Genomic DNA, 20,083 nt, shown 5'->3' on the forward strand with positions numbered 1-20,083 from the left:
AGGTCTCCTGGTATTGGGGATAGCAGGGAGCGGGGGATGGAGGTCTCCTGGTATTGGGGATAGCAGGGAGTGGGGGATGGAGGTCTCCTGGTATTGGTGATAGCAGGGAGTGGGGGATGGAGGTCTCCTGGTATTGGTGATAGCAGGGAGCGGGTGATGGAGGTCTCCTGGTATTGGGGATAGCAGGGAGTGGGGGATGGAGGTCTCCTGGTATTGGTGATAGCAGGGAGCGGGTGATGGAGGTCTCCTGGTATTGGGGATAGCAGGGAGCGGGGGATGGAGGTCTCCTGGTATTGGGGATAGCAGGGAGCGGGGGATGGAGGTCTCCTGGTATTGGGGATAGCAGGGAGTGGGGGATGGAGGTCTCCTGGTATTGGTGATAGCAGGGAGCGGGTGATGGAGGTCTCCTGGTATTGGTGATAGCAGGGAGCGGGGGATGGAGGTCTCCTGGTATTGGGGATAGCAGGGAGCGGGTGATGGAGGTCTCCTGGTATTGGGGATAGCAGGGAGCGGGTGATGGAGGTCTCCTGGTATTGGTGATAGCAGGGAGCGGGGGATGGAGGTCTCCTGGTATTGGTGATAGCAGGGAGCGGGTGATGGAGGTCTCCTGGTATTGGTGATAGCAGGGAGCGGGTGATGGAGGTCTCCTGGTATTGGTGATAGCAGGGAGCGGGTGATGGAGGTCTCCTGGTATTGGTGATAGCAGGGAGCAGGTGATGGAGGTCTCCTGGTATTGGGGATAGCAGGGAGCGGGTGATGGAGGTCTCCTGGTATTGGGGATAGCAGGGAGCGGGGGATGGAGGTCTCCTGGTATTGGGGATAGCAGGGAGCGGGGGATGGAGGTCTCCTGGTATTGGGGATAGCAGGGAGCGGGTGATGGAGGTCTCCTGGTATTGGGGATAGCAGGGAGCGGGGGATGGAGGTCTCCTGGTATTGGGGATAGCAGGGAGCGGGGGATGGAGGTCTCCTGGTATTGGGGATAGCAGGGAGCGGGGGATGGAGGTCTCCTGGTATTGGGGATAGCAGGGAGCGGGTGATGGAGGTCTCCTGGTATTGGGGATAGCAGGGAGCAGGTGATGGAGGTCTCCTGGTATTGGGGATAGCAGGGAGCAGGTGATGGAGGTCTCCTGGTATTGGGGATAGCAGGGAGCGGGGGATGGAGGTCTCCTGGTATTGGGGATAGCAGGGAGCGGGGGATGGAGGTCTCCTGGTATTGGGGATAGCAGGGAGCGGGTGATGGAGGTCTCCTGGTATTGGGGATAGCAGGGAGCGGGGGATGGAGGTCTCCTGGTATTGGGGATAGCAGGGAGCGGGTGATGGAGGTCTCCTGGTATTGGGGATAGCAGGGAGCGGGGGATGGAGGTCTCCTGGTATTGGGGATAGCAGGGAGCAGGTGATGGAGGTCTCCTGGTATTGGGGATAGCAGGGAGCGGGGGATGGAGGTCTCCTGGTATTGGGGATAGCAGGGAGCGGGTGATGGAGGTCTCCTGGTATTGGGGATAGCAGGGAGTGGGGGATGGAGGTCTCCTGGTATTGGTGATAGCAGGGAGTGGGGGATGGAGGTCTCCTGGTATTGGGGATAGCAGGGAGCGGGGGATGGAGGTCTCCTGGTATTGGGGATAGCAGGGAGTGGGGGATGGAGGTCTCCTGGTATTGGGGATAGCAGGGAGCGGGGGATGGAGGTCTCCTGGTATTGGGGATAGCAGGGAGCGGGTGATGGAGGTCTCCTGGTATTGGGGATAGCAGGGAGTGGGTGATGGAGGTCTCCTGGTATTGGGGATAGCAGGGAGCGGGTGATGGAGGTCTCCTGGTATTGGGGATAGCAGAGAGCAGGTGATGGAGGTCTCCTGGTATTGGGGATAGCAGGGAGCGGGTGATGGAGGTCTCCTGGTATTGGGGATAGCAGGGAGCGGGGGATGGAGGTCTCCTGGTATTGGTGATAGCAGGGAGCGGGGGATGGAGGTCTCCTGGTATTGGTGATAGCAGGGAGCGGGTGATGGAGGTCTCCTGGTATTGGGGATAGCAGGGAGCGGGTGATGGAGGTCTCCTGGTATTGGGGATAGCAGGGAGCAGGTGATGGAGGTCTCCTGGTATTGGGGATAGCAGGGAGCGGGGGATGGAGGTCTCCTGGTATTGGGGATAGCAGGGAGCGGGTGATGGAGGTCTCCTGGTATTGGGGATAGCAGGGAGCGGGGGATGGAGGTCTCCTGGTATTGGGGATAGCAGGGAGTGGGGGATGGAGGTCTCCTGGTATTGGTGATAGCAGAGAGCAGGTGATGGAGGTCTCCTGGTATTGGGGATAGCAGGGAGCGGGTGATGGAGGTCTCCTGGTATTGGGGATAGCAGGGAGCGGGGGATGGAGGTCTCCTGGTATTGGGGATAGCAGGGAGCGGGGGATGGAGGTCTCCTGGTATTGGGGATAGCAGGGAGCGGGGGATGGAGGTCTCCTGGTATTGGGGATAGCAGGGAGCGGGGGATGGAGGTCTCCTGGTATTGGTGATAGCAGGGAGCGGGGGATGGAGGTCTCCTGGTATTGGGGATAGCAGGGAGCGGGTGATGGAGGTCTCCTGGTATTGGTTATAGTTGTGACAGGAGGTTGTCCATGCTTGGCAATTCTCTTCATGTACAGAGACACATAACTTTATTACAGTTTGTTGCTCTGGTTCCTCACCTTGCGATCGGTTTTGGTACTTGCAGTGGCATTCCAATGACTCCACACACGTCCCATTCTGCATCAGCTGACCCTCAGGACACCCACATGAGGGGTGACACTCTGCAGTGTCCAGGCAGACGGTGTCTCCATGGAGATCATCACAGGAGCGAGGACACGGCTTACCACACCGAAAGTCTACAAGACCGCCACCGCATTCTGCAAGATAAACGGTCAGAGTCGCTCAAATCTACCCCACCAGAAAGGAGACATCCATACCAAGTATCCTAAATTAATCTGCACCTAGTCCTTTACCCACCTTTCATCAGGACCAACCAACCCCAGAACCTGTATAATGTACACTACATACATCAGGACCAACCAACCCCGGAACCTGTATAATGTACAGTACATACATCAGGACCACCCAACCCCGGAACCTGTATAATGTACAGTACATACATCAGGACCAACCCCGGAACCTGTATAATGTACAGTACATACATCAGGACCAACCAACCCCGGAACCTATATAATGTACAGTACATACATCAGGACCAACCAACCCCGGAACCTATATAATGTACAGTACATACATCAGGACCAACCCCGGAACCTGTATAATGTACAGTACATACATCAGGACCAACCAACCCCGGAACCTATATAATGTACAGTACATACATCAGGACCAACCAACCCCGGAACCTGTATAATGTACAGTACATACATCAGGACCAACCAACCCCAGAACCTGTATAATGTACAGTACATACATCAGGACCAACCAACCCCGGAACCTGTATAATGTACAGTACATACATCAGGACCAACCAACCCCGGAACCTATATAATGTACAGTACATACATCAGGACCAACCAACCCCGGAACCTATATAATGTACAGTACATACATCAGGACCAACCCCGGAACCTGTATAATGTACAGTACATACATCAGGACCAACCAACCCCGGAACCTGTATAATGTACAGTACATACATCAGGACCAACCAACCCCGGAACCTATATAATGTACAGTACATACATCAGGACCAACCAACCCCGGAACCTATATAATGTACAGTACATACATCAGGACCAACCATCCTAGAACCTATATAATGTACAGTACATACATCAGGACCAACCAACCCCGGAACCTATATAATGTACAGTACATACATCAGGACCAACCCCGGAACCTGTATAATGTACAGTACATACATCAGGACCAACCAACCCCGGAACCTATATAATGTACAGTACATACATCAGGACCAACCAACCCCGGAACCTATATAATGTACAGTACATACATCAGGACCAACCCCGGAACCTGTATAATGTACAGTACATACATCAGGACCAACCAACCCCGGAACCTGTATAATGTACAGTACATACATCAGGACCAACCATCCTAGATCCTGTATAATGTACAGTACATACATCAGGACCAACCAACACCGGAACCTGTATAATGTACAGTACATACATCAGGACCAACCCCGGAACCTGTATAATGTACAGTACATACATCAGGACCAACCAACCCCGGAACCTGTATAATGTACAGTACATACATCAGGACCAACCATCCTAGATCCTGTATAATGTACAGTACATACATCAGGACCAACCAACACCGGAACCTGTATAATGTACAGTACATACATCAGGACCAACCCCGGAACCTGTATAATGTACAGTACATACATCAGGACCAACCAACCCCGGAACCTGTATAATGTACAGTACATACATCAGGACCAACCAACCCCGGAACCTATATAATGTACAGTACATACATCAGGACCAACCAACCCCAGAACCTGTATAATGTACAGTACATACATCAGGACCAACCAACCCCGGAACCTATATAATGTACAGTACATACATCAGGACCAACCAACCCCGGAACCTATATAATGTACAGTACATACATCAGGACCAACCCCGGAACCTGTATAATGTACAGTACATACATCAGGACCAACCAACCCCGGAACCTATATAATGTACAGTACATACATCAGGACCAACCAACCCCGGAACCTATATAATGTACAGTACATACATCAGGACCAACCATCCTAGAACCTATATAATGTACAGTACATACATCAGGACCAACCAACCCCGGAACCTATATAATGTACAGTACATACATCAGGACCAACCCCGGAACCTGTATAATGTACAGTACATACATCAGGACCAACCAACCCCGGAACCTATATAATGTACAGTACATACATCAGGACCAACCAACCCCGGAACCTATATAATGTACAGTACATACATCAGGACCAACCCCGGAACCTGTATAATGTACAGTACATACATCAGGACCAACCAACCCCGGAACCTATATAATGTACAGTACATACATCAGGACCAACCAACCCCGGAACCTGTATAATGTACAGTACATACATCAGGACCAACCATCCTAGATCCTGTATAATGTACAGTACATACATCAGGACCAACCAACACCGGAACCTGTATAATGTACAGTACATACATCAGGACCAACCAACCCCGGAACCTGTATAATGTACAGTACATACATCAGGACCAACCATCCTAGATCCTGTATAATGTACAGTACATACATCAGGACCAACCAACACCGGAACCTGTATAATGTACAGTACATACATCAGGACCAACCCCGGAACCTGTATAATGTACAGTACATACATCAGGACCAACCAACCCCGGAACCTGTATAATGTACAGTACATACATCAGGACCAACCATCCTAGATCCTGTATAATGTACAGTACATACATCAGGACCAACCAACCCCGGAACCTATATAATGTACAGTACATACATCAGGACCAACCCCGGAACCTGTATAATGTACAGTACATACATCAGGACCAACCAACCCCGGAACCTATATAATGTACAGTACATACATCAGGACCAACCAACCCCGGAACCTGTATAATGTACAGTACATACATCAGGACCAACCATCCTAGATCCTGTATAATGTACAGTACATACATCAGGACCAACCAACACCGGAACCTGTATAATGTACAGTACATACATCAGGACCAACCCCGGAACCTGTATAATGTACAGTACATACATCAGGACCAACCAACCCGGAACCTGTATAATGTACAGTACATACATCAGGACCAACCAACCCGGAACCTGTATAATGTGCAGTACATACATCAGGACCAACCAACCCCGGAACCTGTATAATGTACAGTACATACATCAGGACCAACCAACCCCGGAACCTGTATAATGTACAGTACATACTGTTAAGGAATGTAATGTACATAATGATAATCAGAAAATGTCTATTTGCTTATGTGTATACATGTTCCCATGCTCCTTACTTATTATGTAGTATACAGATTGACTTTATGTTCGGAGCCAAGATGGCGGGTACCCCCCACATCCCCCGCGTTAGAAGAATGCATTCGAGATAACAGAACCAGCTTCAACCAAACTTCAAGCATCAAGTTTCTTCATTTCTCTTGTATTGTAACCAATGAGATGTACCAATTAGACTGACATAGTAATGACGTATCTTTCTGTATAAAATATCAACACCGCCCACCAATAAATCAGAATTTAGAAGTAGCCGAGCTGAACATGTCTCAGAGAGTGTTTACTTCAAATGTGCTGCACATTTATACTTTTAAATTAGGAATAGCAGCAGATAACCAAGAACTAATTTATAGTTCTTATCCATTTCAACTGGCGCCCATGTGTGGGGCTTTCAGGCTTCAATCGAAGGGAGACCGCATTCCAGGACTGAACGGCTGGCCAGATCAGAGAAGGGGGTTAAGCGTGCAGCCCTAACAGTACGGTAAGCATATTTATCCTTACCATTTGTACGACTTCTCTGGTTTGCCTGGTTTATTTGGTCTTGTTGGCTCCTTTCGATTGTTCAAAGAGGCAGGTAACTTATTTCTCGCCTGAAGCCGTTTTAACGAACCTGCTAATGGTTTTCTGCTGACTATTATCTGTTCAGTGTCTGTCATTCTGAAGGGCTGCAGATTTAGCAGACTGAAAGTGCAGCTGCAGGCGTGTGTCCATCCTCACCCCTAGATTCTACCTCTAGTGGTGGGGTGGAATTCTGCAGGCATTTATAGACGGGGTTACTCGAGGTTGGCTGTGTAGGACCTCTGAGGGTTTATCTCAAACTGTGAATTAGGGCAGTTTGAAAGAAGACTTGCGGATGTGGCAGTCTTGCGAAACGTCTATGAATGTTCTGCTCGGGAAAGCTTTCCTGAGGGTTTATCTCAAACTGTGAATGAGGGCAGTTTGAAAGAAGGCTAGCTGGAATTTGGCAGTCTTGTGACTCAGGTGAGCTTTTCCCGAGAGCTATCTTTGCAGTTCAAAGAGTGTCAGGTGTCATGTCCTGTGTGTGTATTTGTCCATTACTGTTTGATATACACGAAGAGGGTGACAGTGAGAGAAAGTGGCTACCTGAAGGATCAGTTGGGCCATAAGCCACTGCTCCACACCACCTCTGACGTGCTAGTTTTGACCCTCGAACAGTCAGGAGTGTGTGAGGAGACAGATCTCTCGCAGGGATGCGAGCCCCCACCCTAGGAATTCTTTGATAAGACAGCAGTCAGAGGAGTATTAACCACTTTGTTGCCTGTATTCTCCTCTTGAGAGAAAGAAAGAAAGAAAGAAAGAAAGAAAGAAAGAAAGAAAGAAAGAAAGAAAGAAAGAAAGAGAGAGAGAGAGAGAGAGAGAGAGAAGGGAATGCTAGAATGTGATATTAGAAGAGGAGAGAAGATGTTGCAAGAAGCAGAGGAATGGCATGTGCTGATAAAAAAAAAAAAGAGGCGCTCTGTGTGATAACGGCTTATTGGATGTGGCAGAAGCATGGTTCAGGATGGCAAGGACATTGCAAAGAGGGTTGGATAGAAGAAGAAATCAAGAAAGATGCAAATTGTACTATGTATGTGAATCACAGAGTTAATAATCATGTGGCTGTACCGCCCCCATATACAAAAAACTGGAACGAAGGAGGGGAGGGGCAACCCTGCTATCCGCCTAACGCCCACCCCCTTCTCACCACCCCAACCCGAGCACAACCCACTGTGACCACTCCCAGTGGCGGCCATCTTGGTACACCCAAGCCCACGCTTCAAGCACAGCCCAGTGCACTTCCTGCCGGCGGCCATCTTGGTACACCCAATAGGCCCAGCCATGGCCTATACCCAGTTCTTCCTGTTTTAAACCAGGATGGTTCCTACCACACACCTGTCTTCACTAATATGGAAGCACTACCTTCACTTGCCGGATATGTTAATGATGAAGAAGCGTCCGAGTGGGAAGACCAACAACAGGCAGCAAGGCCACCTGCTGATTTAACCCCTAATCCGGCTCCGGACTCACAGTTCCGAGAGGATCTCAAACATATGCTGACAACCATGAGAAACAGTGCCCATTCTCAGCCCCCGCCCCAACACCAGTCTCGGTTACCAGAAGGGGCACTGGTGATGTATGTCGCTTTTACCCCATCACAAGCAGCAACCTTAGTGACAAGTCTGCCTGACCCAGAGAAACAGCCAATGCCCTTCTACCGCAGGATAGTGCAGATACAAGAAGCTTACTCAGCTGCCTGGAGAGACTTGATCAGCCTATGCCAAATTAAAGCAGGACATGTCTTTTGGCCAGTCATGCAGACAGCCTTCAATGATGCCTGCCTGGCAAGTGCCACTTCTTATACCTCAGGCTTGGAGTTCTGTGCACAACTCCGCGACTGGGCAAAGGAGAAATTGGCAGATCAGACCACCACAATCCAAGATATTGCCCAAGATAAAGGGGAGTCTGTGGAGAAGTATCATGCTAGACTCATACAGGCCTTTGAACATCTGGGCTTCTCCCTCTATGAAAAGACACACACACACACGTTATCATCTGCTTTTGTCTCAGGACTCAGAGAGGATATCAGAAAAAGCCTGATGGTGGCCCGCCCTGAATATCGCGCAATGAAAATGTCCGATTTACTGTTGGTGGCCAGAGGGATAGAAAACCAAAAAGGAAAAAAAACCAACGCCCCTCATGGTAACACAAGACGAAGATCCCGCCTACACTCGTCCACCACCACTGCCCAATACCAGGGAAAAGATCATCTGTTATAACTGTGGGACGCGGGGTAACATCAGAAGAGTACGCAGAGCCCCAAGACATCAGAGACAAGACAGGGATCCCCGTGAAGGGCAACGTGGACATGAATCTCCACCACCACGCCCCAACTCATGCTAGGAAATGAGAAAACCCGTGTCACCCCTTATGACAGTGTCCTCAAATGAGACTGGGGGACCCCTAGCAAAGGTCACGTTACCTATACAAGGAAAACCTACCACTTGTCTCATTGACATGAGTGCAGCCAGGAGTGTGTTGAGGGCTGAGGACCTGCCTGATAATTCTTTCCTTTCCACTATTGATGTTTCCTGCGTGGGAGTGGATGGGTTGCCCCGCTCCAGTCCACTCACTGAGCCTCTCCAAGTGGGGACATTTCCTGATTGGCTTACCAGATTTGTGGTGTCCTCTACATGTCCCTTGAATCTACAAGGAGCTGATGTGCTGTCCAGACTACAGGCGTCAATCATCTTCACACCTGAAGGGGGCGGTGAAGTTACATACTCCCCTATCCTTGTAAGACTCATCTGCCTTGTGTTCTCTGCCTCTTATGATGACACTTCATGAAGCAATAACTCCAAGTTCAATACCAAAAGAAGTACTTGACAGAATTCCTGCGTGTCTATGATCCACAGGACTGGAAGACAACTGTCACTTAATGGTGCCACCAGTTTCAGTCAAGTTCAAAGAGGGCGCATCATTGCCCCGGAAACCACAATACCCCCCTCCTAAAGTTAGCTCAATCTGCAGCTATTTTGAAGCATGTCAAGGCCCTCGTGTCAGATGGAGCCCACCCTGCGCATCTCCATGCAACACACCTCTGTTCTCTAGGAAGAAGAGAACCCCTAAAAGAGAACAAGCTGGTTGCGGGGGTGTCCCTGACTGCAAAGTACCTCACAGTGGTGGACCATGCAAACGCTCTCTTCAGTGTCCACCCTCACCCCTCCTGCTGGTACCTTTTGCATTCACCCACGAAAAGACAGCAACGTACCCAGACAGTTATGCCAAAAAGGGGCACAGAACTCTCCAAGCTAGTTTGCAAACGCTATGGCTATCATCCTTGACATATAACAAGAGGATCACCTGGAAGTGACTCTCCTCCAATATGTTGATGACCTTCTCCACTGTGCAGCTGACTTACCCACTGTTGAAGTCACCTCAGAAAGCCAGTTGGGCTATCTTGCCAACCAGGGTTGCAAAGCCTCAAAGCCCAAATTGCAGTGGTGCTCAACATCTGTAATTGTTCTTGGACACTGTCTTGTCCCATGGGACAAGACACCTCACTGAAGACAGGGTGAAAGCAATCTCTGACATCCCACTGCCACAAGGCCAGAAGCCCCTTCATTCCTTCCTTGGACTAATTTCGTATTGCAGAGCATGGATTCCAGAAGGCTCCCTACTGATGCAAGCTTTGTATGATGCCCTGAAAGCAGACCCCTTCCAGATGTTTCCTGAAGCAATATCCAACTTTGAGGCCTTCAAGCACACCATCTCTGGCGCTAGGGCTCCCAGACTACGAAAAAAAAAAGGTTCAAGCCCTTTGTATCCGAACATCTGGGACATGCTACAGGTGTACTCGCCCAATCACACGGCATCTGCCTACGCCCTATAGGATATTATTCCTGTCGGCTGGATGCGATAGCAAGAGGAGGCCCATCGTGTCTGTGAGCTGTCTTTGCTGCACAAGCCTTGTTTGACAAAACTTCGGACTTGGCTCTCGGACTCTGCCTCGTTCTGCTTGCTCCCCATGACATTGCTCCCATACTCCACCAAGATCCAGCCGAAACATCTGTCCATTGCCAGACACTTGAGACTCCTGTGTTCCTACCTTCTAGACAGCATTACTCTATTACGTTGTCAAACACCGAAACCTACCACCCTTCTTTCACTTCTCGAGGGGGGTAAGGAGGAGGAGTCGAGTCTTGACTTGTCACCCCATAACTGCATCGAACGAATGCGGCTGGAAACCACGCATATCCCCACCGTGAGTGAAATACCCCTGCAGGATCCAGGTCACCACTGAAAACTCGGTTCTCCAAACTGAAACCTTACCACCGGTGATGTCTGCACAGGTGGCAGAGCTAGAGGCACTTACTACAGCATGTAAATTGGCAGAGGGAAAAAGAGCCAACATTCATACGGACTCAAGATATGCTTTCAGCGTTGCCCATGATTTTGGTGTTATCTGGAAGGACAGAGGGTTCCTGACGGCTGCAGGAACACCTGTGAAACAGCTCAGCCATCAAGGACTTGATGGACGCCCTGCTTCTCCCAACCCAAGTGACTATTCTAAAGTAAAGCACACGACAAACTAAACTCGAAGGAAGCTCGAGGCAATCTAGCCGATTCAGCTGCCAAACAGACAGGCAGTGTTCCACGGGAAGTGGACAGCAGGGTGGTAGAAGAAGACCACTCCATGCTTATCCTACAGACTCTCCCAGTGGACAGAGTTTATCTGAAATAATTACAGGAAGTAGCAAGTCCGGATGAGAAGGAAAGCTGGAAAACGGAGAGGAGCAACTCTCAGAGATGGACTATTCGAGTGCAGCAAGAAGCCTTGTCTACCCAGGAGTATGTACCCAGCCATGGTGCAATGGGCAAATGGAACTGCCCACTTGACAAAGACTCTTATGAACTTATGAATTACTTCATTGACCAACAACTTCTGCAGATCATGCACTATCTGCGACAAATGTAACCCAGAATGTACAGAAAAGGCACAGAAGAAGCACCTGGCAAAAGCTCTATACCCCTTCCAGAGGATACAAATTGATCACTCCCAAATGCCAAAGGAGTGACAGATTCGAATACGCCCCCTAGTGGAGGTGGACATGACTGCCAGGACCACAGCTAAGGAACTACTGAGTGAGATAGTATGTAGATTTGAGGTCCCAGAGGTGATAGAGAGCGATCAGGCCCAGCCTTCACAGCAACCCTTACAAAAGATTAGGGCAGCACTGGGGGTTCAGTTGGCTCTACACACCCCTTACCACCCTCAAAGTAGCGGGAAGGTAGAAAGGATAAAAGGGACACTAGAGAAACAGGATGTTAAAGATGGCCCAAAAGACTAACATGAGTCGGCCAGACAGTTTGCCCTGTTCAGTGTCAGACACACACCCCGGGGGAAATATGCCCTATCCCCTTATAAAATTTAGTTTGGTTCAGCCCCAGACTTTCCACAACAGTTACAGTTGCAATCTGATGTGTTGACTAATTATGTGACCTCATTATCACGAGAATTAACCCAAATGCATGTCCAGGTGTTTTCTTCCATTCCAGATCCTGAATTAGATACAGGAATACACCAACTACTGCCTGGAGATTGGGGGCTGGTAAAGAAATTTGTGAGAAAACATTCTCTTGAACCCAGATATGATGGTCCATTCCAAGTTTTGCTGACCACAGCCACCTCAGTGGAATTGGCCGGGAAGAATACCTGAATACACGCCTCCCACTGCAAGAAAGCTCCACCCCCGAGGACAAGATCCCGCCCACTTCATGACGACCATGCTGCATATCCTTTTTCTGTTTGGTCTAGGGGGGATACCCAGGAGGTGGTCATCACAAAAAATGATAACATAATTACATTTTGGTACAACTCTTCAGGTACACATGTGACCACCTTTACCTTTGATTACTGTGACATAGTACCTTGTCCGTTTGACTCTTTCATGGCAATGCCATTGGTACAGTGACATCCCTGATGGTAAGGATATATATGTGTGTTTTACAGACAGTTACTGGGGCCAGAATTGTGGTTCCTGGGAGGGACAGTGGGTTGGAACATAGGACCAGATTAGAGGGTATCTGGACCGGTGAATGTGCCCTTGAAAAGGCGATTATGCCCCTCCATATCCTAGCAGAAGATACCCCTGATACATACACTGACCCAGCACACAGTCAGAGGAGGAAGCGAGCAGCTCTCCCCAGAAGCTTTGACCCTCATGTGTACATAGATGCTATAGGGGTCCCAAGGGGGGTCCCTGATGAATTCAAAGCCAGGGAATTGCTGGCCAGTTACCCCCCCACTTCCTACATGACATTCCAGAACCGGATGGCCTTAGACATGCTGTTAGCTGAGAAAGGAAGTGTCTGTAAAATGATAGAAAAAACGGGGACCTGTTGCACCTACATTCCTGATAATACCGGCCCAAATGGTAAAGTAACTTTAGCTATAAAGAAATGAGAAGATTTGTCATTGGAGTTGAAGAAGAACTCCGGTATTACAGACCCATGGGATCAATATTTTAGCTGGATGAGTGGGTGGCAGAAGGTGGTCGCCCAGATAGGGGTAACGGTACTAATAATCCTGGTTCTTTTACCCCCCGATTGTATGCTGTATTCTACCTTTCGTAAAGAAGTTAATGAGCAAGGCTGTAGACAACAGCCCACCTACATCTCTCCACCAAGAAGAAGAGGACCCTCTTATGATGGAGGGTGACAAACCCTTCACTCCTCTACAGTCACTCCCGGTCCAAAATCTCACAATCCTCTAGGGTTATAGGGGTAGATAGCACCTGATTGCCCTTCTCCAGCTGTATCGAGGGGGGTAGTGAACTAGTTGCTGCCCAACTCTATATACAGCTTAAAAAGAGTTGCTGAGGAGAATGAGCCAGGTGAGGAGGACCTTTAGATGAGGGACAGAAGAAAATAGACATTTTAGGGGGGACTGTTAAGGAATGTAATGTACATAATGATAATCAGAAAATGTCTATTTGCTTATGTGTATACATGTTCCTTACTTATTATGTAGTATACAGATTGACTTTATGTTCGGAGCCAAGATGGTGTCTACCAGTGGCGGCTGGTGAAGTTTTTGGATGGGGGGGCGCCAGACCCCGCCCATCATGACCCCGCCCACCATTTTGGCCCCTCCCACTTCTCATAAAACACGCCCCTTATGTAATCGGAAAAAAAAATTGATGTGGGTTCCCCCTCCGAGAGCATACCAGGCCCTTAGGTCTGGTATGGATTCCAAGGGGAAACCCCTACGCCGAAAAAACGGCGTGGGGTTCCCCCCCAGATCCACACCAGACCCTTATCCGAGCACGCTACCCGGCCAGCCAGGAAAGGGGGTGGGGACGAGCGGGCGGCCCCCCCCTCCTGAGCCGTACCAGGCCGCGTGCCCTCAACATGGGGGGGTGCCTTGGGGGAGGGGGGGCGTGCGGCCCCCCCACCCCAAAGCACCTTGTCCCCATGTTGATGAGGACAAGGGCCTCTTCCCGACAACCCTGGCCGTTGGTTGTCGGGGTCTGCGGGCGGGGGGCTTATCGGAATCCGGGAGCCCCCTTTAATAAGGGGGCCCCCGGATACCGGCCCCCCACCCTATGTGAATGAGTATGGGGTACAATGTACCCCTACCCATTCACCTGTGAAAAAAAGTACAAAAAAAAAACACAACACAGGGTTAAAATATTTTATTGCACAGCTCCGGGGGTCTTCCGTCTTCGGGGGTCTTCTCGCCGGACTCCTCCGCTATCTTCTTGTAGCTCTTTTACTAGCGGAGGAGTCCGGCTTTCTTCCTCGCCGCCGCCGGCCTCTTCTCCCGACTTCGGGGGTCTTGTCCCCCTCTTCGGTTCTTCTGCCGGGCCACCGCGCCTTCTTATAGCTCTTTTACAGGCGGTGGCCCGGTCTTCTGTCGCTGTCGCCGCCGCCGCCGCCGCCGCCGCCGCCGCCGCCCGTTCTTCTTCTTCTTCTTCTTCTTCTTCTTCTCCTTCTTCTCCAGGAGATGTTGCCTCGACGATCTCCCTGGCCGGAATGCCAGGGACGCGCTGTGCTGCCACTTATATAGGGACAATGGGGCTGTGTCACATGGGTTGATGTCACATGGGTTGATGTCACATGAACATTCTCCACAAAGTAGAGGCTAGAAAGCCTTTATGCGGTGACTCACCTCTCACTGTCTTGCAGCTCCGCTCGGGCTAAGGAACGGAGCTGCCTACGTCACTTCCGGGTTTCGTGAAGCAGCCGAAAGCCGGAAGTGACTGCCTGTCTAAGAGTGACAATGCTCCCGCCCGTAGAATCACAGTGATTTTACGGGCGGAAGCTAGTTGGCGTTCTGCTGTGCGCCGCAAGGCGGGTTTTTAACCCGCAAATGAAGCGCCATGAATGCAATCTTGTGATTGCATGGACGTGGCGCTTCTCATAGTGCACTGTGACCGGCGCCACAGTACACTATGTTAAATTGTTAAATTACATTTTTTTATTTTTTTTAAATGTCTTAAAGGGCCCGTTTTTTTTTTTTACTTTTTTTTTAAGTTTTTTTTTTTTTTTTTACTTTTTTTTTTTTTTACACCTAGGGAGAGGGGGGGCGGCGCCCGGGCGCCCCCTATGGGCGGGCCGCCACTGGTGTCTACCCCCTACATCCCCCGCATTAAAAGAATGCATTCGAGATAACAGAACCAGCTTCAACCAAACTTCAAGCATCAATTTCTCCATTTCTCTTGTATTGTAACCAATAAGATGTACCAATTAGACTGACATAGTAATGACGTATCTTTCTGTATAAAATATCAACACCGCCCACGAATAAATCAGAATTTAGAAGTAGCCTGAACTGAACGTATCTCAGAGAGTGTTTACTTCTAATGTGCTGCACATTTATACTTTTTAATTAGGAATAGCAGCAGATAACCAAGAACTAATTTATAGTTCTAATCCATTTCAATACATCAGGACCAACCATCCTAGAACCTATATAATGTACAGTACATACATCAGGACCAACCAACCCCGGAACCTGTATAATGTACAGTACATACATCAGGACCAACCAACCCCAGAACCTGTATAATGTACAGTACATACATCAGGACCAACCATCCTAGAACCTATATAATGTACAGTACATACATCAGGACCAACCCCAGAACCTATATAATGTACAGTACATACATCAGGACCAACCAACCCCGGAACCTATATAATGTACAGTACATACATCAGGACCAACCAACCCCGGAACCTGTATAATGTACAGTACATACATCAGGACCAACCATCCTAGAACCTATATAATGTACAGTACATACATCAGGACCAACCAACCCCGGAACCTATATAATGTACAGTACATACATCAGGACCAACCCCGGAACCTGTATAATGTACAGTACATACATCAGGACCAACCAACCCCGGAACCTATATAATGTACAGTACATACATCAGGACCAACCCCGGAACCTGTATAATGTACAGTACATACATCAGGACCAACCAACCCCGGAACCTATATAATGTACAGTACATACATCAGGACCAACCAACCCCGGAACCTATATAATGTACAGTACATACATCAGGACCAACCCCGGAACCTGTATAATGTACAGTACATACATCAGGACCAACCAACCCCAGAACGTGTATAATGTACACTACATACATCAGGACCAACCAACCCCAGAACCTGTATAATGTACACTACATACATCAGGACCAACCAACCCCGGAACCTGTATAATGTACAGTACATACATCAGGACCAACCAACCCGGAACCTGTATAATGTACAGTACATACATCAGGACCAACCAACCCCAGAACGTGTATAATGTACAGTACATACATCAGGACCAACCAACCCCAGAACCTGTATAATGTACACTACATACATCAGGACCAACCAACCCCGGAACCTGTATAATGTACAGTACATACATCAGGACCAACCAACCCCAGAACGTGTATAATGTACAGTACATACATCAGGACCAACCAACCCCAGAACCTGTATAATGTACAGTACATACATCAGGACCAACCAACCTGGAACCTGTATAATGTACAGTACATACATCAGGACCAACCAACCCGGAACCTGTATAATGTACAGTACATACATCAGGACCAACCAACCCCAGAACGTGTATAATGTACACTACATACATCAGGACCAACCAACCCCAGAACCTGTATAATGTACACTACATACATCAGGACCAACCAACCCCGGAACCTGTATAATGTACAGTACATACATCAGGACCAACCAACCCGGAACCTGTATAATGTACAGTACATACATCAGGACCAACCAACCCCAGAACGTGTATAATGTACAGTACATACATCAGGACCAACCAACCCCAGAACCTGTATAATGTACACTACATACATCAGGACCAACCAACCCCGGAACCTGTATAATGTACAGTACATACATCAGGACCAACCCCAGAACCTATATAATGTACAGTACATACATCAGGACCAACCCCAGAACCTATATACTGTACAGTACATACATCAGGACCAACCATCCTAGATCCTGTATAATGTACATACATCAGTACATGTCTATACTATTCTATCCACCTACACCTCATTACCTGAGCACTGTGTGATGTTATGGTGACAGATTCTGCTGTGCCGGGACTCCCCTTCACACGGAGCGCCCCCAAACCTCACAGGGGGGTTGTTGCACTGTCTAGTCCTCGCAGAATCCCCAGAGCAGGCCTCACACTCTGACCAGGGGCTCCAGGGGCTCCACTGTCCATCCACTGAGAAGAGAGATGATGTTATGGGTTCCGTGTGTCATGTAAGAGGCGATCATGCTACATACAAGCTCAATTCTTTACCTGGGCAAAAAGAAGGCGAAGGGCACTCCTTCCTCTCCAGCTGCACTCCAGTTTCACCAAAATACTGCTGCACCCCATCACAGGGCTCTCCTCCGCCAAGCGGTTTAGGACAGGCACAACTCCGGTACCTGGTCACCATCTCTGTACCACACGTTCTGGAACATGGGGTCCAGTCTGACCAATCACACCAGCCTCCAGTCACTGACAACACAAGAAAGAGAACAGACAGTACAACATCTGATCACTACAGGGGTCTTCACAAAGTTCAGATCTCCCACCTCTGAGCATGTCTGGTCTAAGGACCCCCATAAAATGACCGTCACCCGGTCCAGGCAATGAGGAATGTACAACTAAGAGATGTCTAAAGGGTACTAGTCTTCTCCAGGACAGGGTAACTCTTCCACAGCCCTGAGATCTACTAGTGGCTCACTTCACTAAGAACTGCAGATGATTGGTTGGACTCAGATGATGAAGACGAAACTTATGTGGAAACACCAAAAAGAACCTTTTCATAGATAAGATTGAAATTTCTTCTTCCTGACAACGTTCTCACCTGAGGTCCATCAGATCTCTTCCTCTCCTCATTGTGGGCAATGCCACTTCTCTGTAGGCTTATTGGTTGAACTGGATGGACTTGTGTCTTTCTTCAACCAGACTAACTATATAACTATGTATGTTGTAGGCTGAAATATTTACAGGACGAATCTCCTTCCTTAGAGCCTCAGAATAGGGATTTGTCCCAGGACTCTCCTCCTGCTCACAATGTCCTCACGGAAAGTCCCTCAAACTGCTTTCTCTTTTCATTGTAGACAATGGCGCTGCTCCTGCAGGATGTTGGCACAATAACTGGATGAAATGCCTTCATTAGAACCTCAGAATGGGGTTTGGTCCTGGAATGGAGTCATCAGTCTGTTCCCCTCTTTTCTTGCACACAATGCCCTCAGGTCTATCAAATGGTTTCCTCTCCTCACCGAGGACAATACCTCGCTCCGCAGTGGGTGTCTTAGGCCAACACATGTTACAGGATAAATACCCTTTACTCAGAATCCCAAAATAGGGATTTGTTCTGGAATTGAGACATCGTTCTGCTCACATTCCAGGTCCATCCAATGGTTTCCTCTTCTCATGGAAAGCAATGGCGCTGCTCCTGCAGGATGTTGTAGGTGGTCACATTTACAGGATGAAGCCCCTTCCTTAGAATTTCAGAATGAGGATTTGTTCTGGAATGGAGTCAATGGAGTTGCCCTCTCTTCTTGCTCACAATGTCTTCATCCAATGCCTATGGAATCATTTCCTTTCCTGACTGATGACAATACCACTTCCCCCGCAGTGTGGGTCATAGGTCAACACATTTTACGGGATGAATCCCTTTACTCAGAACCCCAAAATATGGATTTGTTCTAAAACCAAGTCATCAGTCTGCTCCCCTCTCTTCTTGCTACAATGTCCTCATCCGAGGTCCATCAAATGGCTTCCTCTCCTCATGGAGGACAATGCCACTGCTCCTGTGTTGTATTTTATGCCGACATATTTTACGGGGCGAAGCCTCTTTCCTCAAAGCCTCAGAATAGGGACTTCTCCTGGAAACCAGTCGGGCAGTGTTATCCTCCAAGAGGAGGAAGCCATTTGATGGACCTCGGATGAGGACATTGTGAATATGAAGAGAAGGGAGCAGACCAAGGAGTCATTTCCAGGACAAATCCCCGTTCTGAGGTTGGGCATTCTTCTTGTAAATGTGGCCACCTACAACACCATGCTGGAGGAGTGGCATTGTCCTCCATGAGGAGAAGAAGAAACTTAACAGATCTTGGATGACAAAAACAGTCTTCTCCCTTCTCTTCCATCAAATGGCTTCCTCTCCTCATGGAGGATAATGTCACTCCTCCAGCATGGTGTGGAAGGTGGCCACATTTACAAGAAGAATGCCCAACCTCAGAACGGGGATTTGTCCTGGAAATGACTCCTTGGTCTGCTCCATTCTCTTCATATTCACAATGTCCTCATCCGAGGTCCATCAAATGGCTTCCTCTCCTCATGGAGGACAACGCCACTGCTCCAGCATGGTGTGGTAGGTGGCCACATTTACAGGAAGAATGTCCTTCCTTAGAACCTCAGAATCAGGATTTGTCCTGGAAATCAGTCATTGGTCTGCTCCCTTCCGTTCATACTCACCATGTCCTCATCCAAGGCCCATCAAATGACGTCCTCTCCTCATGGAGGACAATTGCTTCTGCTCCTATGTTGCTGGCCAATCGGTTTCCAAGATATTCTATTCTGAGGCCTTGAGGAAGGGAGTTCATTATGTAAATGTGTCAGCCAACAATACACAGTGCAGGAGCAGTGACATTGTCCTCCATGAGGAGAAGAAGCCGTTTGATGGACCTCGGATGAGGACATTGTGAATATGAAGAGAAGGGAGCAGACCAAGGAGTCATTTCCAGGACAAATCTCCGTTCTGAGGTTGGGCATTCTTCCTGTAAATGTGGCCACCTACAACACCATGCTGGAGGAGTGGCATTGTCCTCCATGAGGAGAGGAAGTCGTTTGATGGACCTCGGATGAGGACATTGTAGCAAGAAGAGAGGGGAGCAGACTGACCAGACTTGTTCTCGTCTTTAGTTTCCAGGTCATAGTAAATGGTTCTTGATTTGCTTCAGGAGGCCGACGCGTTTTAGTCACCCATTCTGTCCTTGGCCTCTG

The 20,083-nt window shown here is 48.8% G+C and overlaps 1 protein-coding gene across 1 annotated transcript in view; it reads right to left on the reverse strand.

Moving 5' to 3' along the window:
• Nucleotides 1-20,083, reverse strand: part of LOC143998145 (SCO-spondin-like) — a 296,161-nt gene that overhangs the window by 87,177 nt on the left and 188,901 nt on the right. Inside the window, exons 76-78 of the mRNA XM_077493885.1 lie at nucleotides 17,384-17,584; nucleotides 17,135-17,305; nucleotides 2,672-2,869 (exon numbers count right to left, since the gene is read on the reverse strand). Of these exons, the coding sequence (XP_077350011.1) occupies nucleotides 2,672-2,869; nucleotides 17,135-17,305; nucleotides 17,384-17,584 (570 nt within the window). The remainder of the gene's footprint in view (nucleotides 1-2,671; nucleotides 2,870-17,134; nucleotides 17,306-17,383; nucleotides 17,585-20,083) is intronic.

The sequence above is a fragment of the Lithobates pipiens genome, unplaced genomic scaffold (assembly GCF_037356315.1).
Source record: "Lithobates pipiens isolate NorthernLeopardFrog02 unplaced genomic scaffold, aLitPip1_a1.2 Scaffold_19, whole genome shotgun sequence".
NCBI lineage: Eukaryota > Metazoa > Chordata > Amphibia > Anura > Ranidae > Lithobates > Lithobates pipiens.